Below are 24,571 nucleotides of genomic sequence, written 5' to 3'. Positions count from 1 at the left end.
AACCAGAGGACGTGTCATTACACAGGACAACCATACAGCGAAGCATCATACCGGAAGCTGTTTGTACAACGGGAAAACACGATCGTCGATTCTCTGTTTCGGGATCGATTCCTCAACGGTGCGAAGATCGCGTGATCTAATGCACTGATTAACGAACTTTTTGTCACAGTATAAATATTCGCACTTATTCTTACATTTTTCTATACTGAATTCCAATCTACTGTTAGAATTTTTCATTACCTATCATTTTCTGTATCTTCCAGTGTTTAATGTATAATTATTTTGTCAATAATTTATGGCTATTCTATCAAGTTTTATAAAAATTTGCAATGTAAAGTGTCTTTAGAAATTCATTTCCTGGATTTCATTTGGATTTCTTGTGCGAAGCCACGGATACCATAAATTACCAACTTGGCAAACAATTTCAGAATAACTCGGGCATGAAAAAGATATCTATACATATCAGAGTAAGTAGTGTTCTAGTATTTTGATTGACTGCTATTGAACACTTAAATGGCCTATTTTTCAGGTCAAATATTTCAGCGAGTCATCAATTATCTCGTTTTAGATAACGTTCATTCATTCATAGGGAATTTAAATAGACAAAAGTGTATAAACTATCCAAAGAAAAGTGTTTATTATAATATTTAGGAAGCGAAAGAAATTTCTCCAGTTGCAGTCATCAAAATATATAAATATTCGCAATTTGCTTATTATATATTGTATTTGAATTCAATGTAATAGATATAACAAAAAATAAAATATATTTTGTAAACCAGAGATATTTGATATGTTATCGAATCAAATGGTTATCATACTATTCTTCCCTTGATCTTTTCAGACTATGAGGTGAACCACGTAACGGTGAATTCCCGATGGTTCACTACAGAAATATGTATATATTTTATTCACCGTTCTCGATCCTTCAACAAGCGCTGATCAAGTGAATTCTTTCTTGCCTTCGTCGTGTCCTTAAGCATCGATTATCGTCGTCGGTGAAGCAACAGCAGGAAGTTCGAAGCTGTACGATCGCATTTAATAGAGCTGTTACTTTCAGCCGTAGCTCCTTACCGGTTCCGCTTGATACTCTCTTTGCATCTTTTATCTTTGTTTAAGGAGATACATAACGTCTAGCCAGACATTAAGTATACAAGGATTCTTCATTGTAAAAGAGTACTATTATCGAGATATAAGTCACGTGAGTTGTGTGAAGAAAATATTGTAAAAGAAATCTTATTTGACAATATCTTGTTATGACATTTATTGCAATATTTATGGGAGTCAATAGAAAAGTTGTAAAAATGAAGAAGCTAAAATTTCTGAATCTTTCTAAATTTAAGGGTTGAATGAAGTAGAATCTCAGCAAAGAATTGCAAATTTAAAAATAATTTATAACTACATTGTATTTTAAAGTATCGTGTATGTAAATATTGAACTATTTTCAAATTTTCAATTCAAGTACATGTATAATAATTACACTGTAATTTATGTTAATCACTTGTCACTGTATTTTAGAATATATTATAGAAGGATAGTGTTGGTCCAGCCTTGCTAAGTGAGGTGTGTGAAGAAAATATTGTAAAAAGAGATCTTATTTGACAATATCTTGTTATGACATTTATTGCAATATTTATGGGAGTCAATAGAAAAGTTGTAAAAATGAAGAAGCTAAAATTTCTTAATCTTTCTAAATTTAAGGATTGAATGAAGTAGAATCTCAGCAAAGAATTGCAAATTTAAAAATAACTTAAAGCTACATTTAAAGCTACATTATTTTAAAGTATCATGTATGTAAATGTTGAACTATTTTCAAATTTTCAATTCAAGTACATGTATAATAATTACACTGTAATTTATGTTAATCACTTGTCACTGTATTTTAGAATATATTATAGAAGGATAGTGTTGGTCCAGCCTTGTTTCAAATTAAAGTTCCTGTCATTTGCACTAATCTTCATCTGAACCCTTCAACGATTAAACAAGTTGTAACACAAATCAAAAGATTACCATTTACTTCTTTTCGTTATCTTTTTAAAAAATTTTCTCAATCACAAAAAAATAGACGAATCAAAAGTAAAATAACTCACAAATAAAACCCACGAAAAGGATAATTTTTCCCCCCAAAAGGCATGAAGACGCGTCATGTATGTTCCAGAATTTCAATGGAAATTCCGCGTTCGCGTAACGGAAAATGCATCCAGCGAAATTGAAGAAATGGTCGATAGGATAACTCGCGGGGCAGTTTTGCGGCGTGGAGCGAAGATAGTACGGGCAGAAGGTACCGCGAGGAAAAAGAAAACAGGCTGGGTTCCGGGTTCGATTCCCAGGGCTGACTCGAGAAACGTTGCTTCTTCCTCCGACCGATCTAGATTGAGAGGAACGAAGGCGCCTACCGACTAGAAACACGAGCTGGTAGCAGTAAATTATTATAGTAGGATGATTTCATGGGCAAGGGTCAAACGAGCCGAACGAAACAACGGCTATTATACCAGTCAGACGATGATCAAGACGTCGCCTCAAATCGGAAGTTCATCAAACTTTTTCATCGTTTGTATCGTGTTTGGTATCGTAATGATTCGAAAACACAAGTCTACATGTATGTAGATGGAAATGCATTTCGTGATCGTGAGGTGGATGCAATCTTTGTGTAAGGCGTTTGTTAAAGGGCGTGTAAAAGACTTTGTAGAAGATTGAGGTACTTGCAGGTGTATCTTTATGAAATTGTGGTTGTGATGTTGTGGGACAAAGAGTCGCGAAAAGGAGGCGATGGTAATAAGAATCGAAGAGGAGATTGAATTCGCGATTTGAAATGCAAAGTGGAAGAGTATTATACAATACGTTTTCTGTTCGGCAATTTTCACAAGTTTAGCGGGTTAATTTTCCATCAAGTGCATAATTTCTTGCCATTTAAGTCTATTGAATTTCTGATTCTCCTCGAGAAACATATATTTTGAACGATGAACAGGAAAAATGAGATACTCTATGAATAAAAGAAATGTAAAGCGTACAAAATAAGGTTACGGTCTCAATATCTAAAGTTTCTTTTGTTAATTTTTATTTTGAAAATGTAAATTGATGTTAAAACGAAGAATATGGTTCCAGAGCGATTTTCTGACATCTTTACGAGAAAGATAAAATGTAAAAATGTAGAATAATACCAAGTGGTTGATTATCAGAATTCGTAGAATGTTATAGAAATTAGACAAACAGAGATCGCCAATTATCTATCTAATTATCTAAAAACACAAAAGCAATATCCTAACATTTTCTCTTGTATTAAACATGTCGGAGGATCCATGAAACGGTACACCAACTTCCTAAATCACGAAGTCAACATTACTCATGAGAATTACGCGAGCAACGATAAGAAGGAAGAAAGACGGAATTGTAAAGTGAAACTGTTCATTTGCAGGAATTCTTTGACCGGGTCAAATTATCTCTGACAATGGTGTCGCAGATAAAAATTTTCCTCTGGAAACGCTAAGGCAAATAATTCGTAATTTAGCCAAACGGCTTGTTCTACTATCGTTCGCTTGGCCATCGAGTTTAAAACAGAAGGAAAGGACGACAGCTCGGCGAACGTGGCCTCTAACATCTAGCAAGAGGTCGATCGAAACCCACGATAGCCCGGTTGACGCTGCATCTTGCAGCGAATAATGCAACAGTTACCGTGGTTCGACTTCTGGGACCATTGTTTCTCGGCTGTGCGAACTTTCAGGGCCACCGATGTATAAAAGAACAAGACACGCTTCTGTTTCAAATGATTCCTCGTGTGGAATTCTATTTCCAGACGATTTAAGAACAATATTGTTGTATTGAGAAATTACAGTTCGTGTTACATATTGCTGGTCGAATATTGTAAACTTTCTGTATCTATAATTTGCATAAAGTAATTATGTTTAAAACAGACTGATTTTTCTAGTAATGTTATACCGCCTGTTTATAAATCATGTTTCGACGATTAAAATACATATAATATACACATGCTAGTTATGTAATTAATTATTATATTTCTATTATTGCAACGATTTTGTTAAAATCTATTCTAAATCTAATTATCTTCATTTATATATTTCCTTAAATATTTTGAAGGAATAAGAAGTCGAAGATGTCGATCGTGAAAAGAGTCTCACTCCGCTTTAATGATAATCCACAGTTGAAGATACTAATTGTAAGCTTACAATCGATTCAACTCGAACTCCTTTGGAACTCGTTTACGTTGTTAGACCTTGGATAAAGAGGGATTTCACGGAGATTGTAGGTATTCTCTGTACCGTGATTTGTAACGAGATTAACCGCATTGAACTTGTTGTACATGCTTGTTATGTACGTGGTTCAAGAACGGATTACCATTCAGGTAATCCGAAAGGTTGCAGTAATTTTACCAATCCATCAAACCGTCCCGGACATTACAAACAGTACAGAGACATCTTATGCGTGTCTTAAAGAGATTTGGTAACATCGTATAAAATATTTTTTGAATACGTCTTCTGGATGCTCTGTGACACAAAGCAGAATAATTCTTCTTAAGAAAGAAGTTAGGTTTGAACTGTACAGAAAGCTTTTCGTACTATGTATTGTTGAAATATTTATCGGTTTTACTCATTTTAATGAGAAAAAAAAATGATCTGATATGATATTTTTAATTACTTTTTTTCGAAACTTATATCATTCTTCTCGCATCAAGCATTTTTAACTGTCTCAAGACCGAACCTTTTTTAACAGCAGCACAAATCTTTTATTTGCAATTATTAACGATAGAAACACTCAATGAAGATATAATGCACTAAAATAGAAAAAATATATTTATTGTTTACCTGACGTGGGCAGAAAATGACAGTCTGAGTTATATGGAAGTATAGTATTTTCCAGTCGTACGGAAAACGAAGCTCGTAAAATGCTTGATTAGTTAATTATATCTCGAATCTTTTATAAATAACAAAGTTGAATTTGCCTAGGAAAAAAGAACAGCAAAATCAGATTACTCTGATCAGCGCACGCGTAACATACCTAAGTCTCGTCTGAAGATTACACGCACGCAAGAGCGACGCATCAAGCGTGCCGCCAGAAGGGGACTCGTATTCACTTCGCTGGTACACAAACAATTACGTTTAATGAGTCGGTATTTAGTCATTTCTGCGGCTTTGTGCCCCAGGTCGGGTTTCAATTGTTCGGTTTGCTGCAGTGTCACTGTCAATAAGATTTTCCGTGAAACATGGCCTCCTCCGTGAATAAAAACGCAATGTTTAAATTATACGCGAGTTTATTTATTTAAAAACGCAACATATGAACAGAGAACTTGAGAGAGTTACAGAAGCTACATATTTTATGAGTTACATATTTTATATTGAGTTTAGAGATTTAGAATGAATTTGTTTCGTTTAAGTCTCTGCTTTTGGAAAGACCTAATTTGAAACTTGTTAACACTAGAACTACCACACCAGACAAATTGACTGGTTTTACAATTTCATTTTAAAATTCCTACTTCACGTTATATTTTTTCCGCAATGATGTAATGACTTTCGCAACCATAACTAAAAGAATAATATAATGAATTTTCTTTTCTTTTTTAGGCTATTTGTACCAATACCAGTCAAAGCGTAAAAGGGTTCTGCAATCAGTTTATCGAACTCCAATTAATCAGTTTCCTCGTTCTCTACAACTTGCCACACGTTTTTACAATTTTTAACGCGTATCATTCGATATGATGACATCAGTTATCAGAAAAATTCCGGATTGATCGCTAGATTGCTGGAAGCTAACGCTAGAAATACCGTCAAAATGAATGGTTCTACAATTTTATAAATGTGCTAATGGTCCCAGATGGATTAATAATACCAAAACTGTACTACATAACATGCAATTGCTTCTGTAAGATAGTGATAAGTCAATAAATATACAAATATTCTATTATTACGTATTTTTCACAAACCAGTCATTTTGACTGGTTTTGGTAGAACTAGCTTCCTGTTAACCATCGGTAGTTTGTATTAAATCTACGTGAACTAGGCTAATTTCGATGATAATCAACCGGAGATTTTTCTATATATAGTGGAATATAATTTTGGTGTAACGCACAAGTAACTCAAATTTGTAGATTAAAATTCTTTCGTTTTACAATTTTTAGTTGGGAATTAGTCTTAGGTATGCGTTCTCGAAGAAATTTTTAATTCATTTTCCTCATAAACGACACATCAATCTAGGAAATTTGATTTGACTGTTTGTTGACTTTTTCGACCTGCTTTCCATACAAAATGACATTCTGTTGATTCGCTTATAGCCAGTCTAGAAATACCCAAGTTTACATTTGACAAATTTTCAACTCTCTAAAGCGAGGCTTGAGTCAAAAGAATTCTATTCAGTCACTCAACTTATTCTTCCACATGGAATAACCTTTTATGCGATTGTGCCACACCTGCCACACCCTGTCTGCACTATCTTACACTTTATTTACCTCACAAAAAGCTACAAAATTTATCAAATTCCGTAACGTGTATAGAAAATGAAAATGACAATCATTAATAAACGGCACGACAGGTATATTTAAGAATGATTAGTGGGACATTTTGTTAGAGAATTATAAAGATTTGAAGAGTATCGTATAAAAAGGAGAGACTCGTGACCGGGTGTTAATACCGTTAAATCATTTTGTTTGGTACGTGGAAGAAGAATAAGAGCACCTAGTGTATAGTGAGAAATAGGCCAACGCGACGTCTTCGTTGTTTGATAAGCAAATTAGATAAAAATCCGCGGAGATGGATCTCGCGCAAGAAGCTCGTTAAATTTATCAAAAGAAGATAATTAAGATACGTATTTCGTTCACAGGGACCTCGAGAGAAGTTCACCGTTACGTCGTTTACGTTACAAAATGCGTAATAGGTAAAGCATGCCGCGGTGTTACGAGACGATGAACTGATAACGACAACAAAGGATTTCTGAAATAAGAATAAGTAAAATTCTCAATTGCGCGCGTCAATATTTTAACAGGTGAAATTCAGACAAAACTATAAAATTCTTCACATTACCATTTTCAAGAGATCAGTGATATTAATAAATAAAAAGCCTACAAGAGACAAAACTTTCGATTTGAAGAAACTGAATGAAACTATATCTTAATATTGAAATCTGCATGTTTGCAAACATTACAGTCTTAAATCTTCATAATTCATGATAGAATCCTTTCAAGAGGTCAGTGATGTTAATAAATAAAAAGCCTACAAGAAGAGAAGGTAATGCAAGAGACAAAACTTTTGATTTGAAGAAACTGAATGAAACTATATCTTAATATAGAAATCTGTATATTTGAAAACATTAGTCTTAGAACTTCATAATTCATGATAGAATCCTTTCAAGAGGTCAGTGATGTTAATAAATAAAAAGCCTACAAGAAGAAAAGGTAATACAAGAGACAAAACATTTGATTTGAAGAAACTGAATGAAACTATATCTTAATATAGAAATCTGTATGTTTGCAAACATTAAAGTTATAGATCTTTATAATTCATGATAGAATCCTTTCAAGAGGTCAGTGATGTTAATAAATAAAAAGCCTACAAGAAGAGAAGGTAATGCAAGAGACAAAACTTTTGATTTGAAGAAACTGAATGGAACTATATCTTAATATAGAAATCTGTATGTTTACAAACATTAAAGTCTTAGAACTTCATAATCCATGGTAGAATCCTCTAGGTAAATATAGATATATAATTTTCTTTGTTGTTTTCTTGTTAATTTCTTGTTTTACGTGGAGGAAATCTTCATAAACACCTCGCAGTCTCTAGGGGAGGATGCAGAGTATAGTGCCGGATTTCTATCGGTTAAAATTTCTATGGTGTCCTATTTAAATACTTCAGGAGCCCCAGGAACTCTGAAGGAATGCATCACTGATACTCAACTCAGGGAATATGGAAGATATTTCTAACACTGGGAAAATCCAAAAGAACCGAGAGAAATACACGAAGCCATAAACCTGAGTGAAAACGAAAACCGTTGGTGCCCTCCGACACGCGGAACCATCTTATGCAACGTTCTCCCCGATGTAACCGGTATCGTCGACAATTTCGTCAATTTCCGCAGATACCGATCCCGTTACGTGAAAACAGACGGTTCACGGAAACGTTCTCTGCGAACGGTAGCCTGTTCGCATATTCCAGGCGATGCATCGCCATGTGTACCAAACCTAACTCGGTCCATTTATCAATTCCCTGCGGGCTCATCGGTGGTACTCTTGACCTAATTATTATTTAGTAGTAGCATCGTATCAATTAACCTTTGGTGCTCGTAAACGAACGATTTCCTTTCACGTCACTGATCAAGACGAGGAACAGGATCGAGCGTGAAACTCTTCCAACGAAGCTTCGGTTTTCGAAGGTTCCTTAAGCCGCATCCTCACTGAGGCAACAGCGAGGAACTTTTTGTTGATGTATTACGGTTTTTGAAAAAATTGATGGTTATTAGCCAATGTGTGTACACGTTTCTGTTGATAGTAACAAAAATTATTTGTTTTCGTTTTGAGGTAGAATTTTGACGAAAAATAGGGAAACGGATGAGTAGTTCAGAGGCCACACTGACATTCGAATTTACAATTATCTGTGCGCTTCTCTTTTGATAAATAAGTTCATGGAAGTGAATATGCTACAATTTTTAAGACATTGTATAATAATTATGTTTCTGAACAAAGTTAATTAGTTTGGCTTCTGAGAAACTCAAATGATCTTTCAATGTTCACAGTTTGTAAACTGTTTCGCAGTTGTTAACTTGTTTGCTTGAAACGAATTGTCACTTTGAAACCGAAACGATAAAATGTTTCTGCAAGTTGATACTTGTTGAGTATTGTTTGAAACATACAACAGACAATAGGCCACAGAATGTACAAAATTGTTGCTTCAGTGAGGATGCATCTTTATCGTAAATTATTTTTCTTCTTTAATCGCTTATTTCGCTCGTCTAATTGAAATACAATGTTGAGGCTGGCATTCTCAGGCTGATGGAAAACTAAGACGGTAATCACGAGATTATCGTATCGGTATCAATTATTTGTTGATTCCTTGGTGGAGCGGAAATTAATGACGTCACGTCATAGGTCCAAGGAAACGCGAGCGCAGGCAATTAACGAGTCATGGGAAATTCAGTTGAAAAATAAAGATTTCTTTCCCGGAAATAAGGGACTTCTTCTCTATTACGGAGTTCTTTCTGGTGGCGTACCGGTCTCTTTCTCTTTCCAACAGTTCGACGATTTCCCTGGCGAGGATGCGCCCGGTGCCGTTACACGAGTGCGAAACGGAATCTTCGCGGAAACGCTGCTCAAAGCGACAGTACTTCCTGCCGAACAATGACCCTTTTTATTATTCTTCAAAACGACCAGAAAGATCTGCCGTTTTGTCGCTTGTTCGGAGGTTGACGTGTTATTTAAGTTTTACGTTGGCGATATTATTAATTTCTTGTTCGTTGATTATAAAAATTATATAGAGTGTTCCGTTGCTTTTTAACGAAGTATTCGATTAATAAGAAAGTAATATCAGTCTTTAATCATACTACGAAAAGCAATTCCAAATAGTTCATATGTTATAGTTTCCGATAGAATCATTTTATAAATTGCTATTCTGTACTTATTAGAAGACTGATCTTAAATTGAATTAAAAATCACTCGAATTTGGATATCTTTAATAAGTGCAATCTACAAAGCATATAGCGAGGTACATCACTAGTTTGGATTTCAAAATTTCAAACGTTAATACGAAGAGAATCGTGAAACACATCGACGTGATAAATGAAATAGGATTAATAAAAAGCGAGCAGCGGTATTCGCCATAACAAAAAGAAATATGTTATCGTTATGCAATAAAGAGATAGCTATCGTTGCTACTATCGCTGCCTGTAGCATCTATATGATACGAGGCAAATCATTTTTTCTCATTACCATAGATCATCCTCGTGGACCGATTTGTCCTTGCGGTGATCATTTTCTAACGATGGTACCACCATATTGACATATTGTACACTATACCGTTCACAGTCAAATGTACCGAGTACCTGGCGATGCACGCGTAATGCTCCATAATGATAGCAACTTGTACGATCGCAGATCGACACGTGAGATTTCGCTTCCCGAATACTTGAACCACGTTCGTTTGGACAAATCACCTTTCTTTCGTAATTAACGATTTTTCTGATATTTACAATTTTTTTCTGGAATCGAAAATCTTCGTAAAAAGACAAACCGTCGCAGGAAGATATTTCGTACGAATTCCTAGAGTTTGTTCGAACGAATCGTTTCGATTCGAAATGGTCGATTCTGTTCATCCGTTCTCGACGCCCAAAGCGTTTCTCTCGGGCGGTCCGTTTCAAATAGCATACTAGCGCAACTTCAAAAACACCTACGACTCTGTGAAGAAGATGATTCGCAAGAGGAAGGAAAAAACGTGTGAAAAAGACGAGGACGAAGGAACCTGGGGGTCCGGAATGTCGCGCTCCGATTGGCCAACTGTCGAACCCATGCCATCTCGGATTGGACCCAGCCACGTTTCCCCACCTTCGTTGGAAATTCACTTTTTACGGACGTTATTACAAAACTGACTGGCATCTCCTAGACCATGTCATTATTACTTAGTACTCCACACGGCGAGGATCCTCTCACGAGTACCCACCTCCACCACTCCACTATCACCATTCACCACCACCACCACCACCACCACCACCTCCACCACCATCTCCACCATCTCCACCACCGTCACAATCATTCGTCCACCACCGTCGTCACCACTTCCACCATCTCTTCTACCTCCACCGCCGTCACCAGCACCACCACCACCGCCTCCACCTCGGCATAACCTCTTCTATTTCTACTACTCTTCGTCCTCCTCCTCCTCATCTTCCCACCTTTCGCAGCCGTGGAAGACGAGCAGCCACGCGCGGATATCCTGGCAGAGTGTTACGGAGAACGGAGAACAGTGGCACAGAACGCACGTTGCTCCATTTTCGTGCATCGCGCGTAGGACGCCCGTTCTCTTCTCTTTATCCTTCTACTCTTGATCGGTTCTACTGACGCGCGCCTCTATTTTGACTTCCAGTAGAAAGAACACAACCGCATATCGAGACTCGGCGATCCTTCGTTTCGTGCACCAATTACAAACACAAAGAACGTAACAGAAAGGAGGAAATTTTTGTAAATCTCGACGAAGAAGGAAAGAAATATTATTAAAATAAAAATCCGATAGATCGATACGATCGGTAGAGTCGTATTGTTAGGATACGTTTCGTTGGACGTCGGGTGTTCTTCTCCTTCCGTTACAGTGGAAGTGGATCGTCTGCCGCGACCAGACAGTGGAAACGGACCGTTCGTGGCGCGGCTAAACGGAAACCGGTGGTGAACGGGTTCTACGCGGCCAACGACAGACATAGTTCGTTAATATATATCGTACACGCGTATACACGTGCACAGACACGCGTGATATTACGTTAGCGAGCGCTTTCGATTTCGACGAGAGGGAAGACAGTGCAACTGGTGATTCGTGAGAGACCCTGTTCCAGTGAGTTTCCAGGGACTGGTTCCTCAGCGACGAGGGCGAACGAAGGTCTTGCAGGTCCGTGGAACCGAGCAGCGCGTCATGGCTGCCACGAGGATGGACTGGAAGTTTAGATTGTAAGTGATTATTTTTATTACTTCGCTCTAGTTGCTTAAGGGGACGCTTGACAACGAGCAGGCGCGATCAACAGTGCACACCGCGAACTCTGTGTGCATCGAATCTCTCTTTTCTTCTTCTTCTGTCATTTCTGGACCCTCGTCAGACCCGAGTCTGTCGTTCTTCCCGAAAATGCTACCTTTCTCGCGAGAAATTATGCGTATTGGTTGAATGTTTTTTAAACATCGAGATTGATGATCGTCGCGCTTGGTAGTGCACGTGGTGGTGCAACTTTCCTTTCGCAAGGTAAATGTCCTTTCTAGAATACGATTATCTATCATCGCTTGTTTACGTGAAAATGTAAGCTGTGCCTTCGTTCGAAGAATTTGAAGCGTAAGAAAGCTGTTTAGAAAGTTCAGAACTTAAGGACAACCTATGTATCTTATAAATTAGTATTTTACTCTTTCGACAAATGTTTATTATTTATCGTGCAGCTTCACAGAATTCTAAAATATTCTTTCCCGTCATTATGAAAATAAATCACAGTGCAACAATTGAATAGAATAAATGACAGGAAGATTATGTTACATTTTTATCTTTCTATACTTTATCGTTACAAAGGACTCAACGTCGTGTCGAAAAACATCCTTTTTATTGATTAATTTCGAATGCTTGATTCACTAATTGCTACATATTTTACGTCCAGCTTCATGGAAATAGTACTTTCCGAGTTTAGTATTTCCTATACTTATTATACAAGTGTTTAACAAGTTAATCGGAGATGGCAAATTGATTCTTTATCTTGTAATTGATAGTCCTTTGCACCTAATATTATAATTTCTTTACTTAAGAAAGTTGTTTCGTTTGTGTTAAAAGTAATATATACATAGATTTATTTACACGTTCGAATGGAACAGATGAACATTTCGGGCAGTTGCTACGAAACACGAATAATCTTAATTTAAATGGCAAAGAAAACGTGAAAAAATGTTAATTCATACGAAAGAACGGTTTAGAAAAGGAAACAATTAAACGATGGATTAATAACCACGCGGCGAATCGATGGGATCGGCGGATTATTCCTTGGTATCGCATTAAAGTGCTGATTGCCCGCTCATTTACGGGAAATAAGGAATAATCGTTCGTCCAGCGTTTTCGCCGCGATATTCTCAGCCGATATGAGAACTGTTCGATCACGAGGGAACCGAACAGAAGGGGAGGAACGATGAAAAATAACATAATCGATTAGAGGCGGAATTATCGACCGTGAAACGCCGCATATCTCGTTTATCTATTATCCGTTTCCCTTGCCTCTCGATCTTCCAACAACTTGCGATCGTTTCGCGCCGAAGTAAATAATAATTGGTATTTTCAGATACCAACATCGTCCTTACTTTCGTTCACTGATCTACGATGGACATCATCTTTTTCTATTTGTCTTCTAACTGGCGATTTAACGAATTAAAAATATAAGTTTCTCATTGAGTGAAAAACATTGTTAGTACGTGTATGACTAAGCCGTGGATCTTTAGGCAAACTTATATTTTTATAGCAAGTAAGGCAATGAAATTGCTCTAAATTGTTTGGATTGTTAAATTGCTGAATGTTTATGCAATTTCACTATACCAATACAACGAATACTTGATATTATACATTTTTAACATTATCTGCAATCTATACATTTTTGTATCTGTAAATTTCCCATAAATGCATAGGTGAGACACGTTACGTTCGTTCGAATCACTTTAGTTCCAAAATAAATGATTTGTAAAGAACGATTATGTCACTCTCCTGTACAACATATCCACGAATGACATAGTACAAATCGTCATTGATAAATGATTAGAGAAAATCGGAACATTATATCAACAAAACGATTCGATTATTAGTTACATTAAAAAATAGTATCTGCTTTTAATCAATCATGCATCTCGTTGCCGTGCAACGCACGTAAGTTTACGATTGTAGGCAAGAAACATTTCTTATTGAGTGGATAATAATTAGGTAATTATTACCGGTGAACGCGCACGGAAGGTGGCGTAATAAGTGGATCACGGAAACGATGGTTGTCCGAGCCAATGGAAAAACGATCGATCTCGCAGATCGTAGCGTTGGCCTTGATCTCTTGATCGATCGTCGTCGATCGGATCGTCGAGCGATCAAACGGGACATTAACCACAGCGTTGCGAAGTTTGAATATGTCAGAGATAAGGAAAGATCCAGGGAAAAGATCTATCTGATCTAATGGTAATTTACGCATGCGTAGGCCTAAATTATATCGATAACGAAGGAACGTGCGCGAAAGGAGATTGGTAATTAAAACTGACGCGCGCCTGTGTATATACGATCGTGTGATACGCGTTGAGAAATTGAATCATTAGCATCTGAAAGTTGCGTTACACGTTCCGCGAGAAACCAAGTGAAATACAAACACGCCAAGTATCGAGTAATTACAGCCTTGAGTATCGGTTAATTTAGATCATTCATATAGAATCTTGGAAACTGTAATATGTATTAGTAAATTTAGAACGAAGAAAATAGGATTAAAGCGAAGAAGAAGTTATTTCGGAGTAATGTGTTAAGCATTAACTTTGATATAATTGCGCGGATGTGGATGAAACTGTAGAGAGGAAGAAATGGATGAAGTTGTTAGAGGTGTTTCAGGTAGATTGATTGAAAAGTATACGTAATATTGAAACGAAAGAGAAAGTTGATGTCCTGATGACAGAGAGGATAAGGATTCAGACTTTTCCTGAAACTTGCTGGGGTTTCAAACTAGATATCCCAAATGATTATTCTACAGTTTGAATAAAGTTAATAAATCTAACACATCGGAGACGGTTTAGAAGAAAAAGATTTAATTAATTTTCAGCCAAAACTACTCATAACAGAACACAATGCGATTCATCAAGAATTGTCAAACAATTGGGATTTAAACAATGGCAAAATATAGATACAAAAGAACAAATGACGAGATATGAAACAAAAACGATCCCTAGATAAAAAAAGATGTAGTTTCTCTAACATTCTGAAATTCCATATGTACAAATTCTAAAAATCTTCTATTCTTTACCAAACACTCAAATACTTGGACGTAACACAGAGACACGGGAACCTTGAATTCATGCAACGATACAAATCTCATGAGAAAAATGCTGCGCACGATCGGCTAGATGGTTGCGTACGAGGTATCTGAAATCGTGACGGGATACTCTCTAGTCCTTCCGTGGTATACGCAGCTCGATACACGAGCTATACCCGTCTAACGTAACATGCGCACAGATACGGACTTGCCGGAGGAAGAAGAACACGAAGCGACGAATACATCGGGTCCGTGGTGTGCGGTTAATTTACAGCTAGTTCTCCAGCTCGTATCCACCTCCTATCTCGAGCGCCATATCTTTCTATGACGTCCCTGTCAACCAGCGCGGGATCGTAATCCCGGAAGCTCACTCTGAGATCTTGCAGATTGAGCCACGATCAGAAATTATAATGGGGTCGGTTCTTCCGGTCGACCAGTGCTACTAACTGGCTAATTGGCTCCCGTAAAAATTCCTTGCGACCCACCGAGCCCGTATTTCGATTGCAGCCCCCGATCGGTCGTAAATCGAACAGATTTACAACTGCGAAGAAACGAGGATATCAATCGACACAATGTCATTTTCGAGGTGGTAAAAACACACGCGTCTTCTACGGAGCGTATAATCTTCCTGGTTTTATGAGTGTGCAGAAATAAGACGAGAAACGCGTATGTACTTGAATTCGACGTAAAGGCCGGAATTTTTCAGCGTAAAACTCGTCCGACACGGAAGAAGGTGCCATCTGTGGAATGTAGTCGCTGCTTTTACGATGCCCGCGATAAATATCGATAAGTGGTGTATGCTCGTTTAGCACGAGCTCCAATTCTTCCCGATGTTATGCGTGTTTTCCTACAGATAGGGACATCATGTTCCTCTAGTTTCTTCCCCGCTTACTGTGACGAATTATATCTTGATCAATCTCAACGGGAGATCGAGGACGTGTAATTCAAATTTCTCGTTTAAAAACACGGAAACGCCCCTAGTTCTGCTCCTTTTACGATTGGTTAACGACGCGCACTGGTACGAAGATAAAAAAACAAGACATTTTTCAGAAGTAAAAGTACGTTTTTCTACCACGCCTCGAATGGATGTGTAGGGAACGTCGTTCGATAGACATATTGCGAATTACACGGACGAGTCTCCTTGATTCACAGTGTACGCTACGTTGAAATACTGAAAGAGCAGTTTCATGAAGCGTAAAACGCGCAAAACTCGCGTAAAAATCCAACGTCTTCCGGCTACGATGTCTTCGCCTTTTGTCTACATTTCTTTCTTACGCTCTTGTTTTCAGCTTTTGCTCTGATCGCGCGTTCCAGATGATTAACTTGTTGCTAATCTGCGACAGGTACCCTACGTATTCCTGTAGCGAAGAAAGAAGCGGAGTAAAAAGATCGGAAAAATGTAGTTTTGATTCCCTTTCTTCTTGGTCCATTCTTACCATGAAGACAATTTCATTGTGCTTTTTCCTTGGAACTGATTCAAACTCTTTGATGTGTTGAGATAATAAGTGATTTTCTTTTCTGTAGAGGTAAGGAGCGACGATACAAAACGATTATTAGTCAATGAACTTGTTAACTGTGTTATTCCTTAATTTTGTAATCACGAAATTGATTAAACTGAGTTTTCATTACGTTAGTTTTAGTCCTCGTAAATGTAAGTATGATATATAGTAATTTATTTTTAACAGAAAGGAAATCGTACGTAATATTATTTAGGTTAAAAAATTATTATGTTTATGAGATTGGCAATTTGAACAGCTTCCTTAAAGTTGCTTCAGGTTTAACTTTCAAACACTTTGATGAGATCCAGTTTTTTTCATTTATCTTTGTTTCAGTTCATTAACTTTAGTAGATCATATACCTCGTTTTATCTTTGGTACGGTTATTCGTTCACTATCAGTCGACATAATAATAAAGGAAAAAACTGATTAAACAATTTGCCTGAGCTATTCGTAAGAAATTACAAGTCAGAGTGAAAGGAATTGAGATGAAGTGAATTTTCAAAGTAAAATACGCGCTCTTGCGGCTAGATTTTCGTGGCTACGTCCAATTACGAGAATCATCCATTAATCTCGGCGAGCTCCTCGCTTAATTCTCTCGTGGGGAGCTTTTACGTGGTTGCTATTGTTTCTGGAGAACAGTTTCCTGGTGCTTCCTGTTCTCTCTCTCGATTCGTTGTACTCGAACGTGGAGGAATAGCCAAGAGGAAGATAGAGAAAGGGCAGCTAGGAATCTTAAGTGGCAGTTGAAACGTGTATTTATAGGTCGGTTTCGCCTTGCAATTCCGCCAGCAAAATGTGCAAATCTTGACCGATCACCGGTACGCTATTTCTATCGGTTGCATCCGTACAAACACAGCCTCCTTGACTCTGTTGCCGGAGACTTTAAAAAACAGCCGGCAGACTTTCCTTTCCAGAAATTATTAAGATATTTTCCAGAAAACGGTAGCCAGCTGGCGTGCCTTACAAATCACTGCATTCCAGTGGAAGAGTTTTATTTATGATTTTATACAATTAAACAGTTACATTTCTTCTAACAAGTATAATATTGAATATTAATTGTGTTTGATAAAATATCTCGATATTTGGGTATCGATTGTAAAGATGATATCGAAGTAAAATAGCACGTAATGCTGGATAATAATAAAATATGATATAAAATGTTCGAGTATTATAAACAAAATGGCATCGTGAATTTTAGAAATGACAAAAGGGGAACATTGATAAGTGGAAGTTGATCTTAACATGCACAGGATCACTTTGCTGCAAGAATGGATCATTCTACTTTGATAACTTTTAATTAAATAATTTTAATTGGATGTTCATAAAAATGTAAATATTCATATTCTACATATATGCAGATTAAAACCGAAGTCCACCAAACGTAGGCCCATTCCTTGTCAAACAAATCTTAATTAACATCTTCTATAAAGTACTCCTTTCAACAAATTTCACCGCGTGATTCACATTCCACTACTCGCACAAGTAACCGAACAGCGAGCCAATCGACCAAGCGAAATGCATTGGCCATTTCTCGCAACTTATCGCTGCTAGTGCTGGATTTAATGTCTCGAATCTAGCGAACAGCGTTCTGTGTGAGAAACGACGCAACCATGCACCCCGCGTAATATCGAGTGCCAGGATTCGAACATTTCGCCAAATGAACAAACGTATCCCCGCCCACGCTGAAAATGCGACCATGGCCACTCCTTGGGACCAGGATCATAATAAATTGAGCGCAATGGATCCTGAGCCGCAGGTGGACTTAAATTGATATGCATATAACGGGGAAACGATAGTCAAACGTGACCGAGCAACTGCGCGTTACGGTCACGACCCTTGCGACCCCAGTGGGCACACGGCGAGGGCGAAACTGGCGTCAGGATCGTGATTTCTTGGCTCTCGCGAGAACTAATATATGGGAAGATGTACAGCAGTCGTAGTAATTCGTTGTTTACTTTCTGATTTTGTATACGTCTCGATACGCCTTAGAGACGTATGATTTTCAATTATAAAGAAAGTCAGTGTCTGTTAAAGAAGTAATTTGTAGTAAATTAAATTTCAAATTTATGTATCTTAATCAGTGGAAGATATGTCAATGATATTTTTAGTATTAGACATTTTATTGAATGGTAGTTTCTGTTTTTGTTACGCTTGAATACGATTCAAAAAAGCGTGCTCCTTAACTGTAGAATTATAAACTCTTAAGTATAGAACAAAAATACATATGGAATACATTACTTTACTTAGCTAAGATTTTTCACGCAATAATTAATTTATATGCATGTATATCACCCGCTGTGCGAATGAAAATAATTCTAATCAACTATCTCTATACAGAAGAGCTAGATTTTTACCACAAACAAATGATCCAGGGATTTGCTGATAAACACTATTATGTCATTCTTCCCCGTAACGACGTCGATCAATCGTCCCATCAATCGTCTCCTCATTTGGCCAATCCTATCAACCCACGTTCCTCGGTTTCATCTCAGGCTATTTGTCGGCAAATAGTGTAAGCTGTTTTTCGCGTGTCTCTGTTGCATGCAGAACTAGCGGTTCAATTATTATGACCGTTGTGGTGTGATCGAGTGGATCATTATCGATGGGACGCTTTGCAGTTATTCGGTAAACGACCTCGATCACGAGGAAATGCGTCGTATGGATGGAAAAGATTTTACATCGGTATTATGAAATTATATGTATATGGGTGTGTAGAGGATGGTTGTGTGGTTTAAATGACGAGATTACTCGATATTGAAACCGTCAAATGTATTTAAAAATAATTAATAAATGCAGAGAATGTTCGCTAAGACTCTCGGTACCAACGGATTCGCTAAACACTGTGTAGAGATCTGAGACTGAGACTGATAAACTGGCCACGTTACGATCGCGTTCGTTTATTTATACCGGTCGGAGGTATACAGGGAAATTTAAATTCGTCTTTGTCTGACGGATGCCCGTAGCGGCGACATTGTTTTTGCCCGGAGTTTACTTATTATGTGTTGCGAATTATCGACTAAAGAGCAACCGATCAGGTCAAACCGATCAGTCGATATCGCGTACCTCGAATGAATTAAAGCTCAAGGTGGAGAAGGTTTAATATATCGAGTGTCAGAGTAATCCAGCACTGTGTTGAACTTGTTGTATAGACGTAACGTGTGATGTGATGCACGACGGTGATAAGATCTTGTTGGGAGTGAAGTATTTCACCCGTACGATACGATGTCTGTTGATGAACTGTCCTTCTACGTTGTTGATTCTCCCTACCAGCCGTTGGGTTTTGTCTCTCCATCGTGCCCTGCTGGCTGGTTCTCTCCCGGGGTTTCTTTACCTGACCTTGGAGTCATTAGGTTTACAGCTCGGGGAGGACATGTAATTTCCTAAAGAAGGGAATGGGCCTGTGCGTATCATAAACGGACGGCCACTCAAAATTCCGAACAGTATTTTCTTTTTTATTTAATAATTTACATTCTCAATTTGTCCAATTTGGACATTTGGTAGAATTTTCTAGCTGTTTGATTATCATGTGGGTGGCTACCCCCAGCGGGGTACCATCTTCGTGTTTGTTAGGTTATATCCTTTGTGTGATCTGCTGGATATTTCCTTTTCAGTCTGCTTTCTATGTTTGTTGTGTTGATCGTTTCCGCAGCTAGCCGGTTCGGGTGTGTTGCTTTTCTTTCTCTGTACTTTTCCGCGCATCTGCTAATCTCCTTCTTGACCATTGGTATTCCCAGGTTCTTCCGAATGTCCTCATTTCTAACATACCATGGGGCGTTTACTATTGTTCTAAGAATTTTAGCTTGTATTGTCTCTATTTTGTTTATATGGCTCATTGCTGCTGTCCCCCATAGTGGTATTTCGTACGTCCAGATTGGTTTTATGATCGTTTTGTATATTTTTAATTTATTTTCTATGCTTAATTTGGATTTTCGACTTGTTAGCCAATGCATTTGTCTCCTTGTTGTCTGTATTTTGTCTATTATTGATTTAATATGCTGTTTTCATGTGAGTTGTGTATCTATGTGGAGTCCTAGGTATTTGACTTGTCTTGTTTGTGTTATGTGCGTGCCGTTCAGCAGGATGTTTGGTGGCTTCTGTTTTCGTAGTGTGAATGTAATATGGTTGTATTTGTTGGGGTTTGCTTTTATTTGTTTAACTTGCAGCCACTTTTCTATTTTTGTGATATGTTCTTGTAGTAATGTGACTGCTGTTTCTGGATTAGTGTCCGAACAGTATGTCCTGACGATGTTGATACTGCGAGGCAAGACAACAACATGGTTTGAATTGTCCTGTAGCTCATGTGCCGCTACAGGTGTAGTAAAATAAGACCGAAGTTATTGGAAAGCATTAGACATTTTAAGTTTCTTCTTGGATCGTGTCTTAGTATTTATTTAAATAATAATAAAGGCGCACAACACATTCACAAAAATTTATTATATTCTCTTGCAACGTAACCAAACTTGCATGGGAAATTTTTATTCTCCTGGTACATAAATAAGTAATCATTTTTCGGTTGAAAATAGCACTTTCGAATAAGAAAATGATGCTCCTTTAACCCCTTCCCGTACTTTAGCGAGTCAGACTCGCGATGAAGATTTTGGCCCAAATATAAATATCGCGAATCTGATTCGCGACCAGGTACTTGGGCCAAACATAAATATCGCGAGTCTGACTCGCGACCAGGTACATCTACATTTCGGTTTGTATTGCGACTGTTTACGAGCATCAAGTCTGTTTAGCGCGCGTCGATGTCTACCGCTTGGGCCCGAGTTTCGTCGAACTAAATGGCACGGGAAGGGGTTAAATTAGCAGGGCACAATGATAGCCAGCTTCTTTTTCCAAATTTCTAAATATTATAACAGACGTCCAACCTAAGCGAAAATATAGAAGAATTTTTTAAATTGTTTCTGTATCTTTTGTAGTATCTATTCAATTCTTCATGTTGTGAACTACCAATACTTCTTAAATAAAAGTGGTTATAGCGAATGAATATTCTACGTACTTGGAAATTCAATAATCCACCTCTAACTTCGTTCACACTCTTTTTACAAAAATATTTTCTATCTCTTGGACAGACATTCGAATTCCCTAAGCTATCACACAATATTGAAAGAAACTAAATTTTCTCTATGTAGTTCATGCGACCCTCAAGGTCTGTCGCTTTCACTTCCTCAGTTCGCTGGTAGATAACAGAAAACCTGACCATTCTGGCAGTATGATCGCTGTGAATACTGGAAGTTTCAAGTTCTCATACAATACTGACACGCACGAACATCTACGAATAATCGCGATTCCATTGCGTTCGAATAGACGTCAATGGAAAATGACTGCAGGCGTGTCCTCGAGACATCCACCTAGTATTTCCGTCAATAATTTCGCTTTGAAGTACGGCACAACGACGCGGAGTATCGAAGCGGGCGTAGAAAACGCGACTAATTTGCTTCCTTGGATACCGACAGAGAATCGATCCTGCTCTCTGGATGGTCTTTGGTCTCTGCAGCTCGATCGAGCGCTTATTGGCATTCTTTCGACGTCGAACAGTGGAACGAGTCCTTTTAGTACAAGGTTCTGTGACGAAAGGAGATACTCGACGATCGTTGAACTCGGAAAACATTCGGCTAATTTGCTTCTTGGAATGGCTATGGATTTTGTCGAGTATTGATCGTTCGTCCGCTTTGCTCCAAACTGTTGCAGTTAACACATTCGCTTCTACTGACACATTGCGCTATATTAATAATTACTGAATTTTTTGCGAGGTAACTGTTAAATTTTCATTCTAATGCAATTCAGCAAAAAGTTTACGGGTTAAAACAATTAAAGGAGTCAAAAAATTATTACTTAATAGACTTTCAATGTTAGGAAGAAGATATGGGATTTTTTATATGAAACAGTAAGTTTTAAATGTGGAAGAATTTTGAATTAATAATTTTAGATTTGGAAAAAAGTAGATGGAAGAGAAAGTATCGGAAGTATGAGTTAGACGACACATTGTCTGTCGTAGATGAGAGTGAAAAGAACCGTAAGACCAGTTGTCACTGAGCTTGGGTTGGGAGATATGAATTTTTGCCTGGCTCTATTACGATGTTCAACTAGCTGGAACTTTGGCTGTGCCGTTAAATCGTAAAAAGGCGACAAAATTCACAATGGTCCCTGCGACTACGATTAGATAACTACAATTGGCTTGTTACGTCGCGACAATGTAATATTGTTACAACTTGGTAGTGTGCTCTCCAATAGTCGTACATCAGCCATATAATAACTTGGTATTTTTCTGACAATAGAAACATAACATGAGCTTTTTATACCTGTATGATTTATGTACAAATAAAGAGCAATTTTAAAAATATTTAGTTTATACAAATAAATAATAACTTTTTTAAATATTTAACGAGAATTTAAAACAAAGAACGATGAGTTGTTAAAACAAGGTGACTTTAGTTCCCTAAAAAAGGAAGCCCTTATTAACCATGACAATTTTCAGACACGACTAACGTTTCTTCCCGCTGCGTACGACGAAACCAACTGGGCGAGCCACTTAGAAACTGTTACGACGAAACGTACTAAATTATGTCATGCTAACATAATGGTTCGGTGTAAACGAACGAAAAACTCATAATCGCCACGGTGTTGCTCCCGACTATGAGCCTTTGCCCACGTGCACGTTGATGATAATGACGAGGATACCTTGCAATCTCATAAGCGTTTAATTACATGAACTTATCTTATTCGTTTTTTTTTCTCCTTGCAATCCATTTAACTTGTCCTCTCTCTTTCTACTGTTTTCTTTTCACTGATCAATGATTATAAACATTATATTTAAAAAGTATAGCTGGTATAATCATTTACAATTGTAGTATCGTAAAAAAAGGCCTAAGTATAGATCGATCAAAGCATAAAAACAGTGCCGTCTGCCCTTCAGTTGTTAGTTTACATCGGAGAAGGCCTATGTGACTAAGGTCACCTAGTTCTTGCGGAGCAAGAGAAATCAGAAAAAAAGGAAACAAACGCTAGAGGAGAAGGACGATTTTGGGTTCAAGGAGAGTTGACCGAGAGATCAGAGTGTGCGAATCGAGAAGTGAGTGTGAATCGAGAGTCAGAGTTAGTTTAGAAGTCGAGGAGTAGAGTTGTTAGCGTTGTCGAGTTGCGAGAGTTGCTGGCGTTGTTGAGAAATAGAGTTGTTAGCGTTGTCGAGGTGCGAGAATTGTTAGTGTTGTTGAGAGATAGAGTTGCTAGCGTTGTTGAGTTGCGAGAGTTGCTTGAGATAGAGTGTGATTTTTGTATTTAGTTCCAGTTAAACAACCATCGTTTTCTGTCTAATTAATGTCTGTATAGTCAACTTATTGTAAATAAACTGTAAATAGTCGGGAAAAATTTATATCTAAATTTACCCGATACTATACAATACAGTAGTAGAGTCTCGTTTATCCACACTTTGTTTACAGGACCAAAATAATGCTCAGCTTCAGACATGCGAATTAATAATTTTTATAATCACTTATTATTTGAACTAGTGATATATTAATTCATAAAAATATTAGAACACCCACATAGAAAACTTTTATGGTCATCTTGTACGTGTTACATAAAACATTTTGAAATTTCATCAGCATTTTAATGAGGCACGATTGTTATAATTATGTTTATTTATATATTTGGTAAAAAAATAGTATGCGGCATCTTAAGCGTATAATAAACGCGAAATAGGGTTCCCCTGAATATTCAGATAAATGGAATTCTACTGTACCGAAATAATCAGGTGACGAGAAAGGAAACCACGATTAATTCTTTAAGTGTGGTCCGATGTAATGATCGATCTTCTACGACGTTTCTTCTTTCACGCGTAATAATCTCTTTCTGACGTTTGCATTCTAAATGGCACAGCTTTTTCTGCGTATGAACGTCATTTCGAACTGGGATATACATACAAAGATTATCTTTCACGCGATTCCTACTTCATTTCGTAGTCTTGGTGAAATAAAAGCGACAAGAGGTGGAATGTAGCTTCGTGATTCCGGGTAGGTTGAAAAACTATCAAGAACGAGGATGTAAGACGAGAATGGGAAGTGAGATGTTTGCAATTACAAACGTTAGTAGAACTTGCTGATTATTGTCTACCACTGTTATTTTAGACACTCCTTGTAATTATTCTAGCTTACCGGTGGTTCCTTTATACATCCTGCCGTCATGATTTCCGATCGTTTACGCGCTTCGTGCGCCAGCTACTCGATAAAAATCGTGAACTAACCGTAGTTAACGCGTACGTTGCACGCGATTGAGATTTTGAGTATACGTATTTAGATAAAGTTAATTGTTAGGAATTACCTAATAAATATTCATAACACCCACTAGGTAACTTCTACGTTACACAG

The 24,571-nt window shown here is 37.6% G+C and overlaps 1 protein-coding gene across 1 annotated transcript in view; it reads left to right on the top strand.

Annotated features, from left to right (window-relative positions):
• The first annotated feature begins 10,743 nt into the window (after positions 1 to 10,743).
• LOC122570944 overlaps positions 10,744 to 24,571 on the top strand; it is a 90,755-nt gene continuing 76,927 nt past the window's right edge. Inside the window, exon 1 of the mRNA XM_043734016.1 lies at positions 10,744 to 11,641. Within this exon, the coding sequence (XP_043589951.1) occupies positions 11,607 to 11,641 (35 nt within the window). The 5' untranslated portion in view covers positions 10,744 to 11,606. The remainder of the gene's footprint in view (positions 11,642 to 24,571) is intronic.

Source organism: Bombus pyrosoma, linkage group LG1 (assembly GCF_014825855.1).
Source record: "Bombus pyrosoma isolate SC7728 linkage group LG1, ASM1482585v1, whole genome shotgun sequence".
Lineage (NCBI taxonomy): Eukaryota > Metazoa > Arthropoda > Insecta > Hymenoptera > Apidae > Bombus > Bombus pyrosoma.
The sequence above is the reverse complement of the archived record's forward strand: the minus strand, read 5'-3'. Positions and strand labels throughout refer to the sequence as shown.